This window comes from Petaurus breviceps, unplaced genomic scaffold (genome assembly GCF_028583685.1).
Source record: "Petaurus breviceps papuanus isolate PSGF00001 unplaced genomic scaffold, PetGlider_PUasm1.0 138, whole genome shotgun sequence".
Taxonomy (NCBI): Eukaryota; Metazoa; Chordata; class Mammalia; order Diprotodontia; family Petauridae; genus Petaurus; species Petaurus breviceps.
This window is the reverse complement of record NW_027185694.1, coordinates 18381361-18408581: the sequence shown is the minus strand read 5'-3', so window position 1 is coordinate 18408581 and position 27221 is coordinate 18381361. Positions and strand designations below refer to the sequence as shown.

General features: G+C 43.9%; 1 protein-coding gene across 2 annotated transcripts in view; it reads right to left on the bottom strand.

The window, feature by feature from the left end:
- The window catches only part of TFAP4 (transcription factor AP-4), a 60302-nt gene that overhangs the window by 21768 nt on the left and 11313 nt on the right, over positions 1 to 27221 (bottom strand). The window contains exon 1 of one of the 2 annotated variants that reach the window (XM_069106534.1): positions 424 to 858. The exons of the other annotated variant lie outside the window; for it this stretch is intronic. Coding sequence (XP_068962635.1) covers positions 424 to 512 — 89 coding nt within the window. The 5' untranslated portion in view covers positions 513 to 858. Of the gene's footprint in view, positions 1 to 423; positions 859 to 27221 lie in introns of those variants that run through there. 2 annotated transcript variants of the gene reach the window in all.

The window sequence follows — 27221 nt, the reverse complement described above, 5'->3', positions numbered from 1 at the left end:
CCCCCCCGAAAAAAAAAAAAAAAAGCCCTTCTCGGCGCCGAGCAAGAGCCAGAGTGAAGGGGAGGAGGGAAAGGAAGCCGCCGCGGGAGAGGGGGAGGAGGAGGAAGAGGGGGGAGAAAGCGACCAGCATGGCCGGGACTGCTGCAGAACCACGTGGGTCTGTTTGCAATTTACAAACGTCGCGACTTGCTCGCCTGCACCAGACAAAAGTAGCTGGGGCGCGCTCAGGGGCTGCCTGGGGTCCCGGCGCTCTAAAGGAGAAACCCCTGCGAGCCTCCGCACGCGGTGCAGCAGCCCCTCAGCTCCCGGCGGCGCCTAAGAAAGGAGTCGGGCCGGTGCCATGCCATGCACACACATGCGCCGAGGGCAGGCTGGCCAGGGGTTGCATTAGGGAAAAAAGGGGAGGGGGGGAGCGGTACACACCTACAGAGCCCTCCTATCACTTCTTTCTCTGTTTTCCTGAAATGTTGCAAAGAGGGCACCTTCTGAGCGGGCACCATGAAATACTCCATAGCGATCGGCCCCCCCCTCTTCTGCAAAAGCCAAGTCCGTGGTCCCGATCCGCAGGAGAATGCAAAATGGAAATCCGAATCAAAGGGCAGCGTCGGAGGTGCTGGCTCTCCCGGTCCCAGATGCTGGCGGCAAGGGGGGGGAGGGAGAGGGAGGGAGGGGGAGGTCTCTCCGGCCTGCCTCCCCGTGCGTGTGTGAGTGTGTGTGTATGTGTGTTTGCAGCTGATCAGATGTCTGTTTCAAGGCGGGAAACAGCTGGTGAAAACTCAGCACTCCCCCGGCCTCCTTCCGCGGAGTAAGGAATTGCATGTAAACAAAGGACTATTTGCAGCGCCCCCCCGGGCTGGCGGGAGACTGGGGCGAGAGTGGAGCGGAACCCTGGGGATAGCCTTTGGCTAGGGGCCCGCACTACTTCTTTTCCGCCTAGGGGGTTGGGGGGTGCGATGGGCGGGCTGGGAAGGGACTGTGTGAATGAAGCAAACTGTCTGAGCTTCATGCGCCACTATGGGTGATGAGGTCCATCAGCTGACAGGTTGGCAAGCATTGCAAAAAAAAAAAAAAAAAACCCACCCCAGCAACTGAGAGAAACGCAGTTCGCCCCCGGGAGTCCGGCCCGAACCTACACTAGGTGCTGGAGGGGTATGCATGCATCCTTGCACCCCCACCCACCGCGTGGCAAGGGAGGAGAGGAAGAGAAAGGGGATTAGAGGTTAGAAAGCTTTATTCTTGCTTTGCAGCAAGCAGCAGCAGCGGTAGCAAGGACGCAAGCTCTGGGTGCGTAGTGTGTTGGGCTATTTTCCACTTCTTTTCACTTTGCACGGAATCCAGCCCGCTCCAGAGAGCTCCCTCGGAGTGGAGGGCCCCCTGGAAACTTGCGTCACACAACCACCACTTCCCACATGTAACTTCGGGGCTTACTTCAGAGGCCGGCTGGCTGTTCTAGACTGCTGGCTGGCTCTGCCACCAGAACTCCTCCCCTCCCGCTGCTCTGGGAGCTACCTGCGCCGCCGCTGCTTCTGCGGCTGGTGCCCTGGGAATCCCAGCCTTGCCGCTGGGAGAAGGGAGCTTCTGAGCTCGGGAAAGGTGCAGCGTGTCTTTGGATTCCGAGCCCATCCACCGGGAAGCTGCGCCCTGAGCTAGATAGACAAGACCGGAGTGGTCAGGGAATGAAGGAGTGGTTGGAGGCTGCAGACCAGCAATGTCCCTGGAGAGGAGAAAGCTGCCCAATATACCCCCTACAACGCAGCCTCATCTCTCACATATCCTGGGTGCTGCGTCCGGCTTCCTCCTGCGTGGGTGGCCCTTCATTCATACAAGTGGGAAAAACCTGACGTTCCTATAGGAGGAAGTTCTTATAAGAGCAAAGACAGATCCAGTCAAGTTAGAGACAGCTCTTATCTCTTCGGACCTGTAGAGGGGAGAGGAAGGGAGGAATCCCGTTTGTTTTATAGTGAGCAGTTGAAATTCTGTCCCCCCCCCCCATTTCAACATGAACCGTGTGCTCTAAGAATAATCGATCAACAGGTATTTATATTGGTGCCAACTATGTGCCAGGCACTGTGTGTACTGGGCACTGGAGGCACAAATACAAAGCATTGTAGCGCTCCCTACTTTCAAAGACCTTATATGTAGAAGGGGAAGATAAATACATGTAAAATTTCTGCAGCGTAAATACAAAGCTGAATACTTATCTAAAAATGTTTAGGTTTTTTTTTAAACGAATCATTATTGGGGGAGGGCGCTAGATGTTGGAGGGCACCAGGAAAGGGTTCACCCAGATGGTGTCTGAGTTGAATTTTTAAGGTAGAGAGCGACTCATCGGCAGAGATAAGAAGGGAGTCAATTCCAGGCATGAAGGACAGCCAATGTATAGGCACTGAGATGGAAGGTGGAATGTCCGAAGTGAGAGGGGCCAGTTTGGATTATAGCGTTGGAAGGGAGGAGTAATGTCCAGTGATGGGTTGGGGCCAGGTCCAGATCGTACCGGAGAACATATCTACTCACATCCACTTTAAATGCTGCCTGCAAACCCTTTTGTATCTTTCATGGTTTAACCCAAAATCTATCTCCTTGAAATTTAATATACAGGCTTCACCAAGCTGTTTCACACTTCTATAGATGTTACCTTAAAATTGATTTCTAGTCCCCCCCTCCCAGTTTGATTTCTTAGTAAGATTGCAAGTCCCAGGAGGACAGGGAATGTGCCTTTCTCTTGTGTCCCCCTCAGTAAGTACCCTTTATATAGGACATGCTGAGCACTTCAAAAATGTTTATTGAGTTAAAGTCACTGGAGTAAACTAACCTGGTCTCTCCAAGCCCTTGAAGTCTTGGAAAGATGTGACAATGGGCTGAGCATCTGGACAATTTAATTCATTACCTTCATGGTGGAGCAGCCATTTCTCCAGGTACTGATGGGAGTGAAAGAATGGACTGTTGACCATGGTCCTCAAGTTTACACAGTGCCCAGTTTCAAAGCAGTGTGATGTAGTGAATAAAATAAATCATAGGCACTATGATACTATGATGATGGGAGAGGAGGGGGTGGCAAAGAGAGTCTCTGTGGGAATTCCATCCCCACTTTGACCAGGATGAAAATGGGCAGCAATCCTTTGACCTCTGATGAACCTGAGGAGGCTTCACAGAGGAGGCAGAACTTTAAAAGCTATTTAACTAATGGGGGTGGGGTGGGGATGGGAGACAGGAGAAAAAGAGATATATGCTCTAACTCCCCTAAAGCTATTTCCAGATCCAAAATAATCTTGACCTCCCTACCTCAGGGAGTACTCCTGCCATGTTAAGTATGGGATAAAGATGTTTGTTAATAACCAATGCCTAGGACAGACTTGATACTGATATCTTCCTCTCCCCTTCCTTTCTGTCTCAGCCAGTGACCCTTCTCATCTTTGTCTCTGTGATATCCTTGACAAGGATGCTAGTCCCCATACTTTCCTAAAGTTTAGGACAGCACTTCAGTCAATCAGCACAAAACTGGGGGATGTGAAAGAAAAATATAAGACCTCAGAGAGTTCATGGTCTCATTGGCCCAACAGTATACGGTAAACAGTTTAATGGTAATTCTGGGATAGTACATGATTAAGTGCCAGATAGGTCCTGTGGGGGTTCATCAATCAATCAATAAACATTTATTCAGCACCTACTATGTACAAGGCATTGTGCAAATACATCATCAAAGAGAGATCACTCTGGACTGGAAGTCCAATGAAGTGGGAATCTTGAATTAGGCCTTAACAGCTGGGTAAAATTTGGAGGGTGGAAAAGAGAGGAGAGGTACTTAAGGCAGTGAGAATTGTTTCTTCACGTAGCCCCAGCCTCTTCCCCTCCCCAGAATCCTTACAGCCACTCCCTAATCTAATCCATTTGTCATTTGTTACCTAGACTATAGCAACCTCATCCTCATTAGATACAGTCTCCTCTAGGCTGTTCTCACCACTCCTGCTAAAGTTGTCTCCTATTGCTTTGTCCAAACCAACTCGACCTTGAAAACTCTAATTTGGCTTTAAATCAGGAGTTCCCAAGTTGGGATATGAGAAACTTGTCAAAGATGTAGAGAAATATTGTGATCTGATTTTCTTGAATTGATTTCCAACCAACTACAACAATATAAGCAGAAAGAACGACCACCACCAAAAAGTTGAAGGTAAATGTTGCAAAATGATGATACAATGATACAACAAACAGCTCTAAAGAAGAGATAGATGTTTTCTCCACCACCACCACCACCACCACCACCACCCCTACAAAGTACTTTACTGAGGTGAGAGTTCCTCAGCTGTGAAACACGGCTAATATTTTCAGATTTTTTTTACATATTGGTGGGTTTTCCTAGAGTTTTTTCTTCTTTCTTTTTTTTTTTTTTAAAGCAATTGGGGTTAAGTAACTTGCTCAAGGTTATTTCTGGGTGTGGTGCTAAGTATCTGAGCCCGGATTAGATCCCCAGGTTATCCTGACTCTGAAGCCAGTGCTCTTACTCCCTGAGCCACCTGGCCACCCCAAATTTTCTCCTTTATTTTAAAAAAAGGGCTTTCTGGACGGGAAAGGAGGAGAGATGGAGAGGGGGTAGATTTAGGTGTGTAAAAACAAAAGATATCAACCAAAATTTATTTTTTTTAAATCCTAAAATAGTAACCTACTTTATTTCTTATATGCATGTGAATGGTAAACTTAAGAATGAATTCTTTTCATACTGAATGGGGGTATTGGTTACTGAAAGCCAAGGAATACATGGACCAAAAAAAATTTAGGAACCTCATTCTAAATATGGAGAGGAAGTGTATACAGGAAGGAACACTGGTTTTAGGGTCAAATGACCTGGGTTCAAATCCTAACTCTACTATTACCCACCTGTGAAATGAGCCAAATCACTTTCTTACACTGTCTCAATTTCCTCATCCATAAAATTAAGGAGAATTGGACTATTTATCATTGTAGCTCTAAGTACCTGCTCAGGAAAATAAGAGGGTTCTTCCCCAAAGAAACTTACATTAGAAGGATAGGGATGGAATGTGACATGTAAATAGAATTTGAGAATAGAGAACTCACTAACTACTAGGTGAGTCTTGAAAGAAGCTAAGTATTCTAAGAAGTGAAGGTAGGGGTGGCTAGGTGGAGCGGTCAGTAGAGCACCGGCCCTGGAGTCAGGAGGACCTGAGTTCAAATCTGACTTCAGACACTTAACACAAAACTAGCCTTGTAACCTTGGGCAAGTCACTTAACCCCAGTTGCCCTCCAAAAAATAAAATAAATGTCTTTTAAGAAGTGAAGGTGACTAAGGAGCACATTCCAAGAATGCAAAGGTATAGAGTATGCAAAGACATGGAAAAGGAAGATAGATTGCAAAATATGAGAAACAGCATTAAATTAGTTTGTTCTAAACATAGTGTGAGTGTATTTAAGGAGAGAAATGCTCAGAAACAGACCCAGCCTGGAGTCAAGAAAACTTGATTTCAAATCTGACCTTAAATACTATATGAGTGTTTATTTAGTTACTTAGCTAGGTGACCCTAGGCAAGTCACTTAACTTCTGTTTGCCTCAGTTTCCTAAGAGCTAAAGTGCATAGCACAGTACCTGGCACTTTGCTATATAAATGTTAGTTATTATTATTATTTAAAAAGTAGGTAGGCTAGAGTCAGATTGTGAATGGCTTTAAATGTCAAGGGGCAGCATTTGTATTTATTCTAGAGTCAATGGGAAGAATTCCCTCTAGAATTCCTCTAGAGAAGAAGATTAATGAGGTGAGACTTGTACTTTAGGAAGATCATCTGGTCAGCTCTGTGGAGGATGGATGGGGAGGGGGGCCAGACTAAAAGCAGAGAGACAACAAAAAGGCTATTGTGAGACTCTGGGTGAGTAATAATGAGGTGGGGGCTAGGCCTCACAACTCCTAAGGTCCCTTTCAATTCTACACCTTATGATGTAATCATATCTAAGCTTTTTATGCTCTTTCCTAGACCTTTGCCCCAGGCACACCTGCTGATTCTTCCATCCTATTAATTTCTCAAGGGCAGGATTACCTATATCTTAAACTGTTTCTTTATCCATTTCTTAAAAATTTCTTGAACTTAGTGCTTCAAAAAGCCTTCCTGAAGTTATCAGAGGACCAACTCTCCTCCTCAGGTTGCCTATGGGAATCATATCCAAGCCCCACTGCAGCATCCCTTATGTTGTCAAATGTAGCTAAATAATCTTCCATCTAAACCTATGATGAGGTATGTTAGGTCTTTGGTTATCACTAATTAGCTAGGAAGTCTGTGTCTGACTCAAATTTCATTTTCCTAGAAGGTACATTTTCTTTGGACAGCACTTAGCATGAGGTCAAGGTTGATTTTTTCTCTTTACACATCTTCAGTTATAATGATGGTGATGACAGTATCACAGGGTATCATGGAGAGGGATCCCTCCCAAATCAGGAGGCCATTTAGGAGTCCATTGCCTCCTCTTCCATGTTTGGAGTCCTTCTGGAAGAAGCAGGGCCTGAGATGATCCAGGAGGTGGAGACAGAATCTAGCCCAGCCAGCATTACCATTAAGGATCCATCCCCTGCCATCTGACAGCTTGTCTTACCAGCCACCTTCAACACCAGCAAAAGAACAGCAGGAAATAGATCAGTCAGAAACAATTTACTGAATGCCTACTGTGTACAGGGTGTTACGTTGGGACTAGGAGATATGACTGGGAAGAGGAAAAAAGAGCAGTATACAAAAGGAGCATTAGACATGGGCCCTACCCTCCCAGAGCTTATACTCTAATCCAGAAAATAGAACACAAACACATCAACACAACAGATTTAATATTTATTAAGCAATGACTCTCTATAGATATAGATATATGCATGTAAATGTATATTATATATATATCAGTATTATAAATATGTGTATGTATATGGGTGTGTATGTGTAATCACAAGGTTGCTTCTGTGTATACAAAGACAATCCCCACCCTTGAGGAACTTACATTCTGCTGAGAGGAGTTATAACATGCATATAGAGGAGTAAATGTAAGGGAATTGGGAAAAATAGAAAAGAACATTAATTATCTTTGGGAATCAGGGAAGACTTTTTGGAGGAGGTGTCCTCAAGGGAAGATAGGGATTGGGGGAGGTAGAAGTCTTGATTGGGAGGAGAAGGAGGGTGGGAGAGCATTCTGGCTACAGTCATGGGCAATGGGGCTTGTACAAATGCACAGAACCAGGAGATGGGGAATAGCAAGCTGCCACATAGAGAACAATGAGGAGAGTACTCTGAGATGAGCCTTGTCCCAGATTATGGAGGGTCTTTTAAACATCAGCTTGAGGAGTTTGTATTTTTTCCTAGAGGTCACTAGGACAGGTAACTTTTGATGATCAACACAGTCAGACCTGCACCTTAGGAAAACAATTTAAAAGCAATTACATGAAAAATGTCCATTTAAAAACACCAAATACAATATGAGAAGAGTCAAACCTGTGGCATAGACATTTAGTACTACCTACATTCAAAGGAGAGAGAGTGATTCATACAGTTTGAGAGGGTCAGGGACAGCTTTATTGAGAAGGTGAAACTTAGGGAACTGGAATGTGAAGACTAGGTAGAATGAGATTTTAGGGTTTTATTCAATCTTTATAGTTGTATAGTGCTTTGCATTTTTATGAAATGCTTTTATACACATTATCTCATTTGATTCTCTTAACAATCCTGTGAGGGAGGCAGGCCACCTATTATTATACCCAAATGGTGAAAATGAGGCCTAGAGATGCCAGAGGGCCTTGTCTAAGATCATACAGTGGCCAAGCCAGTTCTTTAAACCAGGTCTCCCACTTCCTAGTTCCTGCTTTTCCCACTAAATAAATATAAACCCACCTGGAGGCAAGGAAATGGGCAGATGATCCCATAAGTCTTTGGGATGGTCAGAAACCAAACCCAGATATATTGAGGGAACAATGATAATAGGTAATATGGATCTGACTTATAAAGAGTCAAGAGACCTTGGGTTCCAGTCTGGCTCTGCTACACCAATCCATCAACAAGCATTTATTTGCTAAGCACTTAATTTGTACCAACTACTATGCCTGGCACTAGGGTACACACAAAAAAGTCAGATGGCCCCTGACCTGGAGGAGCTACAATCTAATAGAGGAATACAGCAATAATAGTCAGCAAAGGAATTTTGGTCTAGGCAATTAAGGATTAGGAGAAGAGCTGCAGCAGATTATCATAACCTTTTAATTAACGGTTAATGTTTATTTGATTGTTGTGTAACCTGTAAGGGCAGCTAGGTGGCGCTGGGTCTGTAGTCAGGAAGACTGGTCCTGAGTTCAAATGTGGACTCAGACACTCATTAGCTTGTGTGACCCTGGGTAAGTCACCTAACCCTGTTTGCCTCAGTTTCTTCATCTGTAAAATATGCTAGAGAAGGACATGGCAAACCACTCCTGTATCTCTGCCAAGAAAACCTCAAAAGGGGTCAAAAAGAGTCAGACATGACTGAAAAACGACTGAATGACATAACCTCTATAACCTTGGGCAAATCACTTCACCCTCCCTAGACCTCAGTTTCCCCATCCGTAAAATAAGGTGATTAGACCAGATGATCTTTTTTATTATTAATTTGTTTGTTTACTTTTAGTTTACAAGATTCAATTCCACAATTCCTTGAGTTTCAAATTCTGTCTCCCCTCCTTCCCTCCCCCCATGGCGGCATACAGTCAAGTATAGGATCTGTAAATACTTTCACATTAGACTAGACCAGATGATCTTGAAGTCCCATTCATCTTTAGTAATCTCTGAATCTTGGAATGAACATTAATATAATGGAAAATCTCTGCTCTGTTTCCTACCAGAGTCTGCCCAGGAACAAGAGCCGGAATTCCATACGGCCTGTGGTATACAGCCGCTTCTGTGGCTTCACAGGGGACGGGGATGTGAGCGGGATCTCAACCTACCTCTCTTTCTTCCTCTCCCCCTACATCCAACTTTGTTAAAATGGGGTTCAGGTCTTACATCGTTGAAAGTTCCCCCAGCCACTAGGGGGCCCCTGTTGCATGTATGATGATTTGGGGGCAAACTAGGGTGCAAATTTTTGTTTAATGAACGAATAAATGGCCATGACCTCATCTACAACTTCCCTGAATGCCCCACACTGAACCAGGAGGTTTGAAGTAGCACAAGGATTGTTTTTAGGGCCCACCCAGACAACCCTCCCTGGGCAAGGTGAAGTATTATTAGCAGTGGAAGATTCAGGAAGCACCTGCTTCTAGTTCAGTTCTTAACTGACTGACCTCAGTTTCTCTGTCCTGAAAATGGGAATACCTAACTTAAAAGCAGTGGGAGGACAACCTTTATATAAATTGTGAATTAAATAAGTAATAAGAGTTTATATCTATGTAGGACTTTTCTATTTACAAATCACGTTAATATCCATTATCTCCTTCCCTATTATTGAGTATTTTGGTTGTTGTCAATGGGTCCCCTATGTAGTAAACAGTCATCATTATCACTCTCTTTTTACAGATAAGGAAACTGAGAACCATCTACATTAGGTGACGAGTCTAAGGTCATACAGCTTATAACAGAAGGAGCAAATATATTTCCCGACTACTAGCTCAGGCTTCTTTTCACTAAGGAGGAACTACAAAGCTGATGTAATGCCTCCAGGCAAAGGACAAGAGGGAAAAGGAGAGGAGGGGAGGAAGGGGGAAGGGGAGGGGATGGAGGGGAAGAGAGAGGTCCAGTTAGAGATCCAGGAGAACCAGTAGAGGACAGTTACCCAAGATGGAGGAAAGAACATTGAATTGGAGAGAGTGGACAACAATGACAGATATAGTGAGAGCTATAGGAACAAGACAACTAAAAAGTAACTCAAGTTGGGTCAGAAAGTCACCAAGGACCTTTGGGAGATCAGTTACATTGGTGTGCTGAGTATGGAACCCCAACTGCAAGCCCATAAGGATAATGATGGTGAGAAAATACCCATAAACTGCTTCCCAGAGAAACTTAGTTGTAAAAAAAAAAAATGAGATTGGAACTGGAAAGGACAAAGGGAATTAATCAATGACTGTCAGAATAATGCAAATCTGGATATTCTTAAAGGCAGAGGAGAAGACACCTGTAGAAAGGGTGAAATTGAGATTACCCTATGGGAAAAAAGGGGATAGACAAAGGAACGAAATCTCTCATTAAGTAAGGGGGGAGAGAGCCCAGAGTAGTAGGGTTAGGTTTTCCCTTCCTCTGAGACAGCTAGAAAGCAGAATATGGATAGACAGGGATGGGGTTCTTTTAAACTGGCCTTTGAATTAATACTACAAACCTAGAATAGGCTGCAGTAAGTTATAAGAATGGATTACATTCGTTCCTACTTGTTTGTGCCATATCACCTTGTTGGACACAAGCTCCATGAGGACAAGGACTGTATCTTATTTCATCCTTGTGTTTCCCTGAGAACTGAGCCTAGGGCTCTATTCAGACACAGTAGGTATTTAATAAACATTGGTTGAAATAGGAGAATGATATAACTATTCCCAAGTCAAGATCTAGTCACTGAGTATCTACTGTGTGCCCAGCACTGTGCTTGATAAAGTGGTGTGTAAATTAACTGGGGCAGAGTAAAAGAGTTAAATTTATTGTCATACAATAAATCTTATAACTTCTTATATCTTTAACAAATTTTTTTACTATCTAATATGTTCTCATATAGTCACTTGTTTTACACAATTTGGCACTGATTTCACAAGACTTTGATGCATGTTTTTAAATTCTTTATCATGAAACCACACTTTTATCGTATCAGATATAAAGCATACCTTTTTTCTAAGTACAGCCTTAATTATAACCCTTAGATTTTCAATGAGATTTCAGTCAGGTGAGTCTCCAGGTCACTGAAGAGTATTTATCTCCATCTCTTGGATAAATTTCATAACTTTTCATAATGAATGAGGGTGTATTGTAGGATTCCATTTGCATTTGGGAATTTCCATAATTCTGGAAGGATGGTGCTTCTTAGTATATCACTATATTTATAAGAGTTCATTCCCTCAATGGGATAGTTTCCAGCCCATTAAAAGTAAAAATCAAAGCACCTTTTTATAGTCTAATGAGGATATCTAGATCTTATAGAGTTGCCTGGACTTCTAAAAATAGTTTTGGTATAGCCTTAAACAAAAGAGTTAATTTTGCAAGTAAAAATTATCTTTTCCCAATCTTCATTATTCCTGTATTTTTATTGTTTTCCTCATAGAAAACACTTTTTATTCCTAGCAATGAGTAGCAGCTGGATTTTTTGGGTTGGGGTTTGTTGTTGATGATGATTTTTTGCTTTTGCTTGTTTTTTTTTTTTTTTGGTCACTCTTGTAGCTTCAAGAAGCTTCACAGCACTATAGAGGAATCAATAACAACCTGTTCAGCTACTAGGTCCCTTTAAAGGAAGCCCTTTGATTGTTTTCTGAGGATTAATTAGGCTATGTTGAAGCAATAATTTGTCAGTTCTTGGGTGTTCTTTTTCTACTTTCTTACTGAACTTTGCACTTTAGTGTGACAGTTTCATTTTTTGCTTGAATAATACCCATACCAATAACCATTTCAACATCTCTAACAGTCACTGAAAAGTGATCTCTTTAAAAGTTAAAACTTTTACACATTCCTTAAAGTAGTATTTTTTTCTTTTCTCTTCTTTTTTTTTTTGGAGGGCAATTGGGGTTAAGTGACTTGCCCAAAGTCACACAACTAGTAAGTGTGTCAAGTGTCTGATGCCACATTTGAACTCAGGTCCTCCTGACTCCAGGGTCGGTGCCTATTCACTGCACCACCTAGCCACCCCATAGTATTTTTTTTTCTAAAAAAAAACACAACAAAAGAAAGCAACGAAGTATATGTTTATGGCCTGAAATCCAGTACTCAATTGATAGAACAGTAATTAAAAGTAGGGAGACAGGTTCAAATTTGGTTTGATCTGATCAAGATGAGACATTCTGAGTCAGCTTATTGTAAGGAAAAGCACACAGGCATTTGTGAAATGAAATCACATCAAAATCATTCCAAGTAATTTTAATAGCATTGTAGATATCGTGGGAGCTGCCGAACAGGAAACAAAGATAGTCCTTTCCCTCAAGTGGTTTGCTATCATGTATCAGGGAAGTAAGTATTTATAAGATTTTTAACCTGAGTTGGCAGTGTGGTGTTAAGGAAAGATGACTGCACTGGTAGTCTGGAGACCCGGGCTCAAGTTTGAGTTCCACCAGTTACTAGTCATGTAACCCTAGACAACAAATTTCCTCCAACAGGGCCTCAGTTTCAAAATAAGGGGATTGGATTAGATTCTTTGTTCTAGGATTCCTTCAAACTCCATGACTGAGTTATATGTTCTAAGGTCTAACATGGAGGAAGTAAAATGAATACTGAGTGATCTTCCTCTCCATCTCTACACCATGCCTTTTCCATGGAGACCATCTTCACCTTTTCCCCATTGGAACCTTGGATGCTACCCAGGACACTGAATGGCAAACTTTCACCATATCTTGCATGTATCTAAGCCTTCATTTCACTTCCCAAACACTTGCAGGTCATGCTATCATTAGTGGCACCATTCACATCCCCTTCCAGTTTTCCTTCATGTCTTCCCTCATTAGAATGAAAACTTCTTGAAGGCAAGGATTGTCTTTCTTACTTGTATTTGTATCCCTGCCATTTATTATAGTTCTTGTCAATTAATAAGTGTTTATTTATCTATCTTTCTTGCTTCTAACTATCTATGATTCTTTAACATGAAACAACTAGATAACACAAAACAGCATAATACAAAAGTATACTAGAATAGGTCTGCCAGAGTATTATAGGGAAAGATCACTATGGTCTGAAGTGGTCAGGGAAGGTTTGTTTGATAGAAGAGGAGGGCCTTGGAGACTGAGTATGAATTGGATCTTAGAATCACAGGCTTAGGGGCAGCTAGGTGGCTTGGTGGATAGAGCAATATTCCTGGAATCAGGAGGACCTGAGTTCAAATCTGAATTTAGACACTTGACACTTACTAGCTGTGTGATACTTGGCAAATCACTTACCCTGACTGCCCCCTCCCTCCCTCCCTTCCCCCCACAAAAGAATCATGGATTTAGAGCTAAAAGGAATCTTGGAAATCATCTAGTCCAGTCCCCTGAGTTTAAAGATGAGGAAACTGAAGTCCAGAGTAGTTAAATTACTTGTCTGAGGTTATACAGGTAGAAAGGGCCAGAATTTGAATCCATATCCTTTAACTGAACAAAGCTGGAGAAAATCATGAAACCATAGTGACTGGGTCCACTACAAATTCATGCTACATAATCTCAAGTGGGTCCTCACTACTGTAAAGGAATCCATTTATACCTCCCTAATTAACTCACTATCCCTCTCACCACAGTAGCTTTTTCAGATCTTTTCATCCCTACTCAAACCTTCCATGGCTTCATCTTCCTCCACCCTCTCAGCTGACAAACTGGTCTCATATTTTACAAAAAAAAAAAAAAAAGAGGACGTTTGCCAAGAGCTCCTTCTTTTCCCCTCTTCGCCCTCTCACATCAATCAGATGCCTTCTGCCACCATCTCTCCCTTCACTCCAGGCTCACATGAGGAAGCAGCCCTTCTTGCCAAGGCAAGCCCCTCTCCATGCACAAGAGATCCCATTCCATCTTGTCGTCCCTGGCAGATTTCATTCTCTATTATCCTTACTCTCTCATTTATCTCCAATCTCTGGAGATATCCCTACTATCCAATCCCTACTACCCACAAACATACCTATGTCTCCTCTAGCAAAAATATTCTCACTTGATCCATCTCGATCAACCAGCTTTTATCCCATATCTCTCCTACATTTTTGGCTAAACTTCCTGTGACTCCTTTCCTTTCCTCTCACTTTTTTTTTTCCTGGGTAGAAAGAAACCTTTATTTTACTCACCATAAAAAATGTATAAGATGCAAAGAACTCACAGGAACCCATAAACAACAGAAGAAACAAAAGTATTAAAATAGCCCTTTAGATTCTCTTAAAGGTATATACATTTGAGGGACAAGTGAGCAAAGTATCACCCATGCACTTTAGACCTGCACTGAGTTAACTCAGGACTGGGACACAGGATTGGCAATCCTGTGCACCCACCCACTGACATGGTTCCAGTCCTCCAGCTGCAGGGGTTGGGGCTCTCACTCTCATCATTATGGCTTCCAACCTCCTCTTTCAACTAAACTTCTCTCTCTAAGGTTACTAATGATGTTTTTTTTTTTAATTGCCAAATCTAATAGCATTTTCTCAATCCTCATCCTTCCTAACCTCTCTGCAGCCTTTAAAATTGACTATTATCGTTATTAATTTCATTATTCTTTTCCTGGCTCCTAAGGTTCATCTCTTACTGTAACCCTACTCTGCCTTTCCTGGATTATTCCCTATGACTAGAAGTAATTGTGTAGCTGGAGAGAAGGATGAAATTCAGGATCATCTTTGGAAATTGAGTCCATCAAATAGTCTTACCATAATGTTCCCTGGTTTTCCATTTGGAGGCCCCATTTCTTACCTTCATATCACCCCACCTGAAACTTTCTTGAGCCTAATGACCTCTTAGGTCCTTTCCAGTTCTAAAAATGTTACGATTTCTGACAGTGGTGGCTGGGACTGGTGGTTTGCCAGGTAGCGCCTCTATCTCCCCAAACAGGCAGACTGCCCATTTGTCCAGAGGCTCTGGGTGTTCCAGTGGTCAGGGGGTGCCTCAGGACAGTCCTTCCTACACCAGGGCTGACTAAGGACTGTTGCTCTCTCTCCTGAGGCTACCTTGGGGGAGGTGAGGGAAGGGGTTGGGAAGAGGGACACATCCTTTTCTCTGGCAGACAGAGAGTCTGGCATCTGCCAAGGAAATCCTCTCTCTAGCTCAGCCTTCTCCATGCTTGCAGCTCTCCCTAGCTTCTCACATTTCAGCTTCTGAGTTACTGGCACCACCTCATGCTGCTGCTGCTGCTGCTGCTGTGGCCACTGCACCAGCCAGAGAAATTAACCCCCAACATGCTGGAGGTAGTATAACTCAGCCTGCCAGGAAAGTCCATGGACAATCCACTGGGGAACCTAGGAGGAAAGAAAGGAATTCCTATCTCCATCTGCCCTCTTCAACATGGTGTTTTCCTCCTCAGGAGTTCCTTTCCTATACCCTGCACAGATCTGGTGCTTCAGTGGTAAGAACACTGGAACTTGGGTGGCTAGGTGGAACAGTGAATAGAGCACCAGTCTTGGAGTCAGGAGGACCTAAGTTCAAATCTGGCCTCAGACACATGACACGTACCAGCTGTGTGACCTTGGTCAAGTCACTTAACCCCAACTGCCCTCCAAAAAGCAAAAACAAAACAAAACAAACAAACAACCCACTGGAACTAGAGTTAAAGTCAGTCAGTCAATTAACAATTATTAGGCACCTACTATGGACCAGGCACTTCACTAAGTGGTAAGAACACAAAGAAAGGTTAAAAAAAAAACAGTCCCTGTTTCCAAGGAGCTCAGAGCCTAATGGGGGAAACATCATGCAAACAACAATGTACAGATAAGCTATACACAGGAAAAACTAGAGATAATCCAATGAGGGAAGGTACTAGAATAAGGGGGTTCAGGAAAAGCTTTCCATACAAGGTGGGATTTTAACTGAGACTTCAAGAAAGATAAAGAGTATTCTGGGGGAGCGGCAAGGTGGTGCAGTGAATAGAGCACCAGTCCTGGAGTCAGGAGGACCTGAGTTCAAGTCTGCCTCAGACACATGACACTTACCAGCTGTGTGACCTTGGGCAAGTCGCTTAACCCCAATTGCCCTGCTCTCCCCCCTCCAAAAAGCAAAAAAAATTAAAAAGTGAGAGACATTTAAAAAAGTATTCTAGGCATAGGGTACAGCCAGTGAAAATGCCTGGTTTCAGATCTCCTTTAACTAGCAGCTAGGAGACTGATATCTCTGGATTGCAGAGTACATGTGGGGTGGAGAGGAAAAGGGACCCAGAAGTTAAGGTGTAAGAAGGGGGAACAGGGTATGAAAAGCTTTGAGTGACAGCAGCTTTTCTATCTGATTCGAAGTTGAAGAGTAGAGGGGTAACATGATGAGACCCAAGTTCAAATATGATCTCCAATATTTACTCTCTATGTGACCTTCAGCAAATCACTTAAACCTCTGCCTCAGTTTCCTGATCTGTAAAACAGGGCTAATAATCACACCTCCCTTCTAGGGTTGTTGTGAGGATCAAATGAGATGATATTTGTAAAATGCTTAGCAGTGCCATGCACACAGTCATGCTATATGAATTATTAGGGATCATTATTATTAGGACAGTAACTGCCCTAAGACTTTTGGGACACTTTGTATTGTTAATAACACATTTATGTAGCACTTTTAAGGTTGAGATTACAAGTAGTATTATCCCTCTGTGACTGAAGGTACTGAAGAGACTTGGAGGGCTTAAACAATTTATAGTCACGTACTTTAATAGCTTAAAGTTACATTAAGGCTTTTGAGGCTACCCTGTTTTATCAAGAAAATGAGATGGATATAGGCCTTTTCTGTCTCAAAAGATGAAAGCACAGAGGGGAAATGGGCAAGTCTATAAATTCACCAGGGGTAAGCATAAATTCAACCAGACTTGTTCACCAAATCTGGAAATAAAAGAAGCAAGGAACATTCCTGGTAACTGTCACGCTATCTTTAGCACAGACTGTTCCTTATGCCTCGAATGGCCTCTCCCACATATCTGCCGATTTAAAACCTTTCCTTAAAGGTTCAGGTCAGGTACCACATCCTCCATGAAGATTTCCCCAGCCACTATAAATTTCATAGCATTTAGAGTCATAAGCATGCTGTTAAATGTTTAGCAACCGACAGTTTGTTAGTGGGAGAGGTAGAAGTGGGGGGGGGTCCCCAAACCATATACTTTTAAGTATAATCTACATTATTAACATATTTTCCATCACTTTCTCAAATCTAGACAACCAACAAAACAATAAATCAAACCTCAATTTTTAGCATTTGCTGATTTCCAAGGTGTAAATGCTCATCTTGAAAATTTTAGTCCGCTCTGACAGTTCAAGCAGGTTCCAGGATACCCCCAATCTCTTCGAGATCGTCTGGTCCAAGCCCTTCATTTTACAGATTAGAACACTGAGGCCCACAGGGCTGAAGGGACTTGCTCAATGCCACACAGGTAATAACAGCAAAAGCCAGGATTTAAATTTTGGTTTCCTGGCTCCAAGTCCTGTGTTCTTTCCGCTGCTTCACGTGGTGATCTCTCTCTACTCTAATATCTTATCCCACCCTGTACAGACTGCTGCTAAGCACTTAGAGCTTGTATTGTGTTTATATGTATAATTGTCTTATTGCCTTCAACTATATTGTGAGCCCCTTGAGGTCCAAGACTGTGCTGGATTATTTCACAGACATATTGTTTCATCTTTCTATTCCCAACACTGTGCTTTACACAGTGTGGGCACTTAATCAATGTTTTGTTGAACTGAACTGAATTGACAAATAAAAGTATTTGTGTAGTGAGTAATAAATACATAGGATTTGTTATCCCAAAGGATGGGGGGTGGAGGTGGGGATGGTGAAAAGAATAAGATTGAAAATGTAAATAGCTTCAAGGACTCAGAGAAATCCAGGTTACTTAAAAGAAGTTACTTTAAAGAAACCAAGAAGTGTTTGGGGAGTATATTGTTCATCTTTTGAGGCTGACATTCCTTAATATCACAAAATCCTGGGTCAGATAGAGGAAGAGGTCTGATCTAGCATAGCATTTACTCTGGTATATGCTAGGCCCTAAGCATGATGTCAGAATAGTTCATTATGTGAATTATGCTTTGCTAGGCATTGTAAGTAGAGGAAAAATGGTAGCAGAAATGATTCTTTCCTCCAAGAAGTTTACAGTTTAGTACAATAGACTGAACAAACACTTAAAAGATAAATGATACAAAGAAAAAGAGTAAATCCCAGCATCTTTTTGATACAAAGTAGGAGCTCAACAAATTAATCCAGGACATAACTAGCAGCAGGTTTATAAAACTCCATAAAAACATAAATATGATAGGTGGCTGGTGAGACTGGAATAACCACAGTTGGATGGGGTTAGTCTGGAGGTGATCTGGTGGTAATCCAGGGGTGACTTTTGTAGCAGAGGAAAATCCAGAGTTGGATAGAGAAGAAAGAAAGTATTCCAGGTGAGGGTAGAAAGAGTAACCCACATTTCGATAACACTTTACAGTCATGTAGTGAAAAGAACGTGGGTTCTTGGAATTAGAAAATTTGGATCTAAATCCTGGTTCTTAACACTTAGTAGCTGTGTGAGCATGAGCAAGTCACTCGATCTTAGTCCTCAAGTTTCTTCATCTGTAAGATGGGGGATAACTATATTTGTACCATCCCCCTCATAGAAACTTTTTTGAGAAAAGCATTATGTAAATTGCGTTATTTCCTCATAGCAATCATGAAAGGTAAGTAATGCGAAGTATTGGTGATACCATTTTATAGAACAGGAGACTGAGGCTCATAAAAGTACAATAACTTGGCCAGGGTTACATCTCTAGTATGAATCAAAGCCAGAACTCAAACTCAAGTCTTCTGGCTCTTTCCACTAAACTGGGCTGCTCAAAGTGCTGAGAGGTGAGGCAAGCAAGCTGTGTACAGATGGCAAGGTGCACCTAGCTACTACAACTACTACAAGGAGTTGTACGATGAATTGAAGATTCAGTACTTGAGGTCTGATAGCTCCCTGAATTCAACTTGCAGTCAGCTCTGACAGATTAAGAGATTGTGCTAGAGTACCCAAGAAACTCCTTCTGTAAGCATTTTTTACCTGGAAAGCTGGGGAGTAGAGCTGTTTATGCCCTTTCCACCCCCAGTTCTCTAATACACAAGGAATTAAACCATCCCTAGCTGAAAGGATTTGCTAGGAGGGGCAGGGGCATCAGGTGGGTAAGGAGAAGCCATTGTTTTCCCTCTTGCCACCTCTGCATTGAAGCTCAGGTGAGCATGGAGGCATGTCTGTACCTGCTGCTCTAGAGGCCTGGAACACGTACTGGGCAAAGGGTTGTCAAATGCACCACTTAAATGAGTTGCTTCCTATGAACAACCTAACCTTCAATTCCCACCTCTTCTTTACCTAGAAGTCCTTTTGCAGGATAGACAAGCAATTTTGCAAATCTTGGGGGAGTTCTGTTAGCTAGCTGTTGGCTCCTCTCACACCATATATGGCAGAGAACAGATCACACAGAGCCATGGATCTCTGGACCAAGCAACAGGACTTTAGGGGAGACACTGCCTCTGTTCCTATCACAGCATGGAAGGCGTGGGACTTTGTACTTCATGGTCAGGCACAACAGCTGGCCAACATCCCTATATCCTTTGCAACTCCCTCCTCTTCCCTGCCCCCTCCCCCCAGAGGAAGCCACTCAGCCAAGGTACAGAAGGTGGGCTGCCCTGCCCCATCCCCCAGATTCGTTTTTTCTGTTTGACCTTCAGCACTGGCATCTGACTGCAGGAATCTGCTTCTTTCTCCAGGAATTTAGCCTTCCAGATGTTAAGGGGAAGGCAGCAGCACATGGCTCCACTGGAGTGAATCAGCCACATTCCAAAGGTAGAAATGCAGACAGGGCCCCGCCCTCATCAGCCTACCAAGGCAGCCCGTCCCCACCCCCCAAGCCAGACCGGGGTTTGGGCTTCCATTCAACAGACATTCTCTTGGAACTAGAACACAGTCGACAGAAAGCCACTGGAATTGGGAGACATCTCTATATCCTAATTTCCCTTTTGATTGCCCCAATAAATACTTGTTGACTGACCATACTAGTTGTTCCTCTCAGGATATACAGTATCTCTTCTCTTGTCCTAATACAAGGCAATGCTTTTATTCAATTCAATTTGACTAGCATTTATGAAGCACTTACTATACATGAGGCACTGTACTACGTACTTGTTCAGTTGTTACAGTCGTGTTCGACTCTTTGTGTTGGGATTTGCTTGGCAGAGTTGCTAGTGTGGTTTGCCATTTCCCTCTCCATTTCATTTTGCAGGTGAGGAAACTGAGGCAAACAGGGTTAAGTGACTTGCCCAGGGTCATACAGCTAGTAAATGTTTGAGGTTGGATTTGAACTCAGGTCAGCATTCTTGTTTCTAAAAAATATTTAGATACTTGTGTTTGTTTTGATATAATTGTTTTCCTTTGTAAGCCTATATGTATTTTATTTTATGCATTTAAAAACATTTTTCTGAGGAGTTCATTGGCTTCATCAGACTGCTAAAGAAGTCATACACACACACACACACACACACAAAAGATTAAAAATCCTTGTCTTTTAACCAGTTAGTGTAATTGACGTGGAAGGTCAGTTAGAGTCACAGCCATACTTCATTCCCTGGGGCTCGATAATGGAGGTGGAGTAAAATGTTACCTATGTCTGTTGGGTGTGGACTAGGAAAGCCCACCCCCAAATGATTCCCTGTCCACATTCCACAGTGCTGGAAATTCCCATCACTTATTTCATTCCTTTAGATTAAACATTGCCTTCTTCTCTTTTAAAATTTTTCCAACCTTCCTTCCAAATATTTATTTACAACTTACCCCAGGTGTAGCCACTGAAATGTGTGTGTGTGTGTGGGGGGGGAATAAATATATATAACACTTATTGCCCTTGAGGATCATCTAATTTAGTTGAGGAAACAAGATGAACCAGGGAACAATTCTACTCAGAGAGGCAAAGTATTGTGCAAGACCTGGGTATAGTCCCTCCCTGTGGCCCATACTAGCTCTATGACCACACAAGTCACTTAACCTCTATGCCCAAGATGACTCTCAACAGGTAAAGTTACCTGCCAGAAGCTGATCTGCAACCTGGAAATACCCTAAACAAATAAAATCACAGATCCAGGTGGAAAAAAAATGCTCAAATTTCAAAATGAGTAGTATAAACCAACAAATAGATGAGCATAGAGGCACTGTTCCCTCATTGTGAATTAGTTTGGTTAATTCCTTAAGGCATCCAGGAGTGGGGAGGGAAGCATCCCAGAAGGAGAAGGCAGATCATAAGGCAAAATTTTCCTGCTTCACAATCATGTCTAGAGGCCAACCCTGCTCAAATAGCGGCAGAGCACAGCTTGACTTGCCTCCCAAGAACTTGGTAGGAAGTTCCATTCAATTCAGCTCCTTCCAAAAAGTCAAACATCTGAGCATGCACATTGTTGTAAGTAATAGTTTACAATTAGATACCCTTTGGTGCTTTGCATATATTGCCTCACTAGATTCTCACAACTCCCTCAAGAGGCAGGTAGAATAAATGTTATCTCCATTTCATGTCTAAGGAAACAACTTTAAAAAGACTTGCTCAAGGACTATGACCCAGGTCTTCTGATTCCAAACACAAGGGAGGGCCTTCCCAAAACAGCTCTGCACAGTACTAGTTGCTATAGGCAGATGGACAAAAAGAAATATACCATATACTATCTCTAGTCTCAAGGAGAAAGAACACACCTAAGGGGAAAAAATGTGTAAGAACAGCTAGATGGTGCTATAATCGTTAAATCTCAATGTAATTTCAGTGTATTAGATGCCACAAAACTAACAAATCATAGAAAGACTTTCCCTTGTCTATCATCAAACTATTGGGATCCTTTTCTTCAAAATGCCAGTATTTACTTGGAGAAAATAAATTAAATTTAATAGTAGCCTAATCAAAACATAGGCGAGACCAATATTCTTTCTTTTTTTTTTAGTGGATGTAAGGTATAGTGGATATAGCACAGTACCAGGAATTAAGAAGACCAGAGATCAAATCCTGCATCAGCCACTTACAAGCTCTGTGACCCCAGACAAGTCACTTAACTTCATTTGCCTCGGTTTCTTTCATCTGTAGAATGGGGAGAATAGTGTGTACCTCCCAGAGTTGTAAGGATAAAATGTGATATCTGTAAAGCACTTTGGAAATAGTAAAGAGGTAGATAAATATGATCGTGATGATGAAGAGGAGATGTTTTTATTGTCTGCCCTCTTAGCACAACTCTGCAGTCCTTTTGGAAAGAGGGGACTGAAGGAGGTTTAAACCTGGTATATTATTTCTCTCTAGGTATGACTGAAAATACCACCAGACCTTTTTATTTCAAGTCTCTCTTTTGATCAGTGATTCTGGTAATCACAGATAATGGAGAGCTAGCTAGCTAGCAGAATGATGACTAGGCTGGGTTGGTTGTTAACCTGAACCAGGTGAGATGAATCTGGAAGGACATCAAGAAGGTGGCACTTTGCATGGGCGAGGAGACAATCTAACCTGAAACCCCTTGGTTCTCCCTGGACACTTAGTATAGATTATTGGAATGGCCTCAGGACTAAGACTTTGTGCCCTCTATAGGGAAGAAGGAAACTAGTTGTTTAACTCTTGTTTCTCTTTTTAAATTGAAATCCTACCTCTCTACCATCAACTAATCCTCTGACTTCTGCTCCATCCCTCTTGGACCACACCCTGTTTTTTCCATTGGGCCTCACTCTCAGATTTATGCTTCCTTTACTCCATTAAAACCCTTGAAAGTAACCCAACCAAAAGCCAGATGAGTTTAGTTTAGGGGTCTTTCAAAGGGTGATAAAATTGGTTTAAATTCAGTCAGAGGAAAAGGATAGGAGACGAGTGTTAATTCTGTCTCCTGCTACAAACAACATCCAAGACTTCCCAAGAGATGCTGGAAAGAACCCTGGGAGAGTTATTATATCTAACTGAATGAGAAATTAGTCTAGAGCCTCAGGGATTGCCCTGAGCTGGACTGGGGAAGGGAGAAAGCTTGGGACAGAGAGATATATGGTATGGTATTTTGGGAACAGAACAGAAGACAAAAATTTATTTGCCCCAAACCCACACCTCTTGAATTTAATTAGGTGAAGAGAGTGGCTGTTGGGGCAGTGAAAAGGTATTCCACAATTCATTTTTTCCATGTTGTCTCATGACTTTTGTCTCAGTTGCTTTAGGGCAACCCTGCAGGAAAAAAAATGTTAATATTGTAGCAACCTATCAACCCTGTACCCTCTGCCAAATGATCCATAAACCCTAGAAGCATCTGCCACATTACCTGGCAAGAAGCCATAATTCTGGCTCCTCACCCTCACTTCAAATATAATGGGACACCTTTCTGACATATTGAAGGATTCTCCAGAAGAGGCAGGAATTGGGTCCCCACACATCCAATGCCAGATGGTCGAAAGAATGTATGGTTGGGAATTAAATTACCAACTCAACCATGAAGTAAGTACAGTGAGGTCTTTTTGGTACCTGTGTCCAGGCTGGTGCTGGAAATGGTGCAGAGATGGTGGGTATCATCATTCTTACTAGTTAAGCTTTGTGGCATCACTGAAGATGCAGCATACACTGAAGGTAATGCATTTTTTTCTAGGTTTATTCTTTTTCCTTCAGACTAAGCTCCTTGAGAGTAGGGACAGTATGTATATTCTTATCCATCTACCTATCCTGAATGTTTCTAGCAGCAGAAGTGGTTACCCCTACTGACTTAATGTCAAGCAATTTGATGAAAATGTATTAAGTCCCTGCTATGTGTAAGGCCCCATTCTTTTGGGGATATATGAAAACAAATGCAATAGAGGACCTAGCCTCCAGGAACTTCATGAAAGGCAGGACAGAAAAAAAGAAAGGCTTTTGTCTTAACCCTCTGCTCATGACCTACCCTTTTTCTTATGCCTAAAAGACGATGAGACCACGAGGGAATGGAATGAGGGAGGGGAGATGGGATGACACACTTTGGTAACAGTTGACAAAACACAAAGTATTTGGAATGATAGTCCTTTGAGGGAAGGGGATGGAATTTATGTGTTGGATATTGAAAGCGCTCAAGAAAAAATCAAATGTGAATCGTATATACTATATTTTTACAGCAGAGTGACCCAAAAGTATGGGAGAGGCATTTACTGCCGTAGTCCCTTAGAGAAAGAGGACTGCTCCTGTACTTAATATCCTCAGAGATATTTAACACCCTGCCCTGAAGACCAAAAGATTAAGGCTCTGCCAAATTGGAGAAAGAGGAAAATAACAAGTCCTGAATCGTGGGATCCAAACTCAAGTCCCCCCCAAGAGCATTACCATTTTAACAACCAGGACCCAGGTAGGGATCCCTGGGTTGCTATTAAGCAATCAGAAAAAAAAAATTAATTCATAATAATACGAGCTTACAGATTATCTAGTTCAACCCCTTCATTTTAATGAGGATGAAGATAATTGGCTAAGGTTACAAGTAGCAAAGGTAGGATTTGAATCCAAGCTCTCAAACTCCAAGATTCTAAGAACATATTTGGATCTGATTCTTTTTCTATTACACTGGGATGACTCTTGATTGCTCATACACACGAAGTTTGTGGTGTTTCTGAATCCCCTTGTACCTACCCATAGTTAGATGTTTGGGTGACTGAATCAGTCTACCCTGAGAACAAGCTCTGCTTATTCTTGGGGTGCGGACTGCAAGCTCTTCGAAATGCAAAGGACCGCCTGGCTGGGCTTGTTTGGCTGACATATCTTTTGTTAGCTCTCCTGAGCACTCAACCATACACAGCTTCCCCCCCCCCCCCCCAACTACACTCAGCAGGAATGGACCTCATTCTTCCTCCCTCCCTCCCCAACGTCACTCAAACAGGCTTCCAGGCCCGGAGGGGTGACAAGTGCTTCCCAGTTGATAAAAGCATTTCCCTCTGGAGCAGATGTCAGTGGAGTTTCCAGGAGAGTCACACTTTCAAATGCATTGAGTTTGGATTGGATTGGAGATTTCAGCGCATAAGTTTCAGGGCCAGCAGAGCTTTGAGTCTGTAAGCAAAGGGTGCCAGGGGTTTGCTTTTCTGCAGAGATGGCCTGGAGCATCTATGTCCTGAGTGTGATTTGCTCACTGCAGAATAGGTCTTTGATTTATAGAATGTCAGAGCTGGAAGGGACAGTCTTGTGAAAAATATTCTCCAGGTCAGAGAAGAGGAAACTTCTACATGGGAACTGGGAAAGACTTGAGGTGATCACCAAGTGTGATTTAGTGGAAGGAGGGCACTGGGTTTGGGAGTCAGAAGACCCGAGTCCCAGTCTCGACAGTCACTGTTTGACCCTGAGTAAATCAAGTGACTCTTTTCTGGGCCTCTGTCTCCCCATCTGTAAAATGAGACAGTAGGACCTGATGAGCTAGCTCTGAGGTGTCTCTGACACTGTGTTCTAAGAGTCTTTCCAACTCTAACATCCTATTTTCTAAGAGCCTTTCTAACTCTGACAGTCTGTGCATGTCCCTTCCAGCTGAGACGATCAAAGGTTAATCAGCAAGCAATTAACCAGCAATTGCTGAGAGCCTACTACGGGCTCTCCCGCCAGGCGATGTGGACACGGATACAAAAGTGGGACAGGTCCTATCCTCAAGGAGCTTACACACCGTCGGTCCTTCCCGCCTGACAAGGACACTCAGGGCTCTAAGTCCCCTTGCCAGTGGGGGGCGGGGCGGGGGAGGGGCAGAGAGAGAGAGAGAGGAAAGGAGTAGGAGGGGGGCCGTGCCTATCCTCTGGGCCTAGCTGGGCGGAGTCTCATTGGTGTAGTCCCCCGCCCTTTTCGGGGTCCCGCTTCCCGGCCTCACACGTATCTGGGCCGGGGTGGGGAGAGAGGAATGGGGGGGGGAGCGGGAACTCTGGGGAACGGGGACTGGACTCCTGCAAGGTCAACTCTCTGGCGGAGCCTCCCGCTGAGTCAGGGGCCCGCCCGGGTGGAGGCCCCAGGCATGATTTGGGGGGCAGGGTGGGGGAACGGACGGGCAGAGTGCTGTCCTCCCTCCTCTCCAGCCCCCAGCCAGCCGGGCCTCCTACGTAGGGAGGAGCAGGGCGCGCGGCCAGCACCGACCCAGGGGACGCCCCGCCCTTCCGCCCTCTCCGCCCCCCTCCTCCTCCCTCCGGCCCAACGGGGAGGCTGGCTCATTAATATTCATAAGGCGCTGAACTGCGGCCAAGCGTGGGGGAAGGGGTGGGACGTCTCATTACCGGTAGCCGGGGGAGGGGGAGCGGAATGGGGGGGGGGGTGAGTAAGGAGGAGTCTGGGAACAGCTGCTGTCCTCTCTTCCCCGGAGATCCCTCCAGGGCGGAGGAGGGGAGTCCAGAGCTCCGGGTCTCAGAGGGGGAGCTCCCTGTTTCCGCCTCCGGGAGGGAATTTCCACTTGGTCACGTCTCAAAAATGTCCTCCCCCCCATCCTCCATTCCCCAAGGTGGTCTCCTCCCTCGAGGCCCTGGAGGATGGGAGGGGCTGTCCAGAGGGAGGGGAAGGGAGGGCGGGGCAGCCCAAGGGGGGCGCGGGGGCGGGGCAGGAGAGGTGCCAGGCTGCGTCTTCCGTCCTCCTGGGGTGTGGTCCAGGTTGGGCCAGCCCCCGCTCTCTGGGCCCGAATGGGACCCTCCAGCCTCCTACTCATTTGTGAAGGAGGATGCAGTTTTGTTTGGCTCTGACCCAGCAAGGTCTCTTGGGAAGAGTGATGCGTTTCGGTGAATTGGGGTTTAAGTTCTGGGCATACCCCCACCCCCAGCCCCCAGCTGCTCCTCTGGTTGGGGACATGTACTAGGCTTTGGGCGATCTCCGCTGTTTGGGACTGAACGGAGCAGAGGGCAGCTAACTTTCCCAACGGGGAAAGGAGACAGGAGCCTTACCTCCCCGCCTCCTCCGGTCATAAGAGCTTACATTATTAATAGAGCGACTTTAGATTTACACATTGCTTTCTTAGTACAACCCCTGTGAGAAAGGTCAGCTATTTGTTTTCATTTTAAAGACGAACCACAATCTCTGAGAGGTTAAATGATTTGTCCATGATCACACAGCTATTACAAAGTGTGGGAAGAAGGCTAGGCTTGAACCCGAGACTTTCAGACTCCGAAGTCATATGCCCCCAATGAACCATATTTATCCTAGTGATGGAGTCTGGAAAGGAGCTTCTAAACTAAACCACCCAACACGAGGTCTTTGAAATCCCCTGAGGATAAGTTTCCTCTGATCAGGTGAGCTTGGAAAGAGGGTGGAGACCCAGTAAGCGAAGTAGGCTGGCATTGCCAAGCGGAGCTGGTGCTTTCTGGGCACACCCAAGCCTTGGGACCCATTCTATTGGCAGGTGGAGTTGGGTCATAAATGCTCGCCCCAGAGCAGTTCTCAGCTCTGACCTGGAGTCCTTGCTGGTATAATGTGAAAGGAGCTGCCAGGACTGAGGACT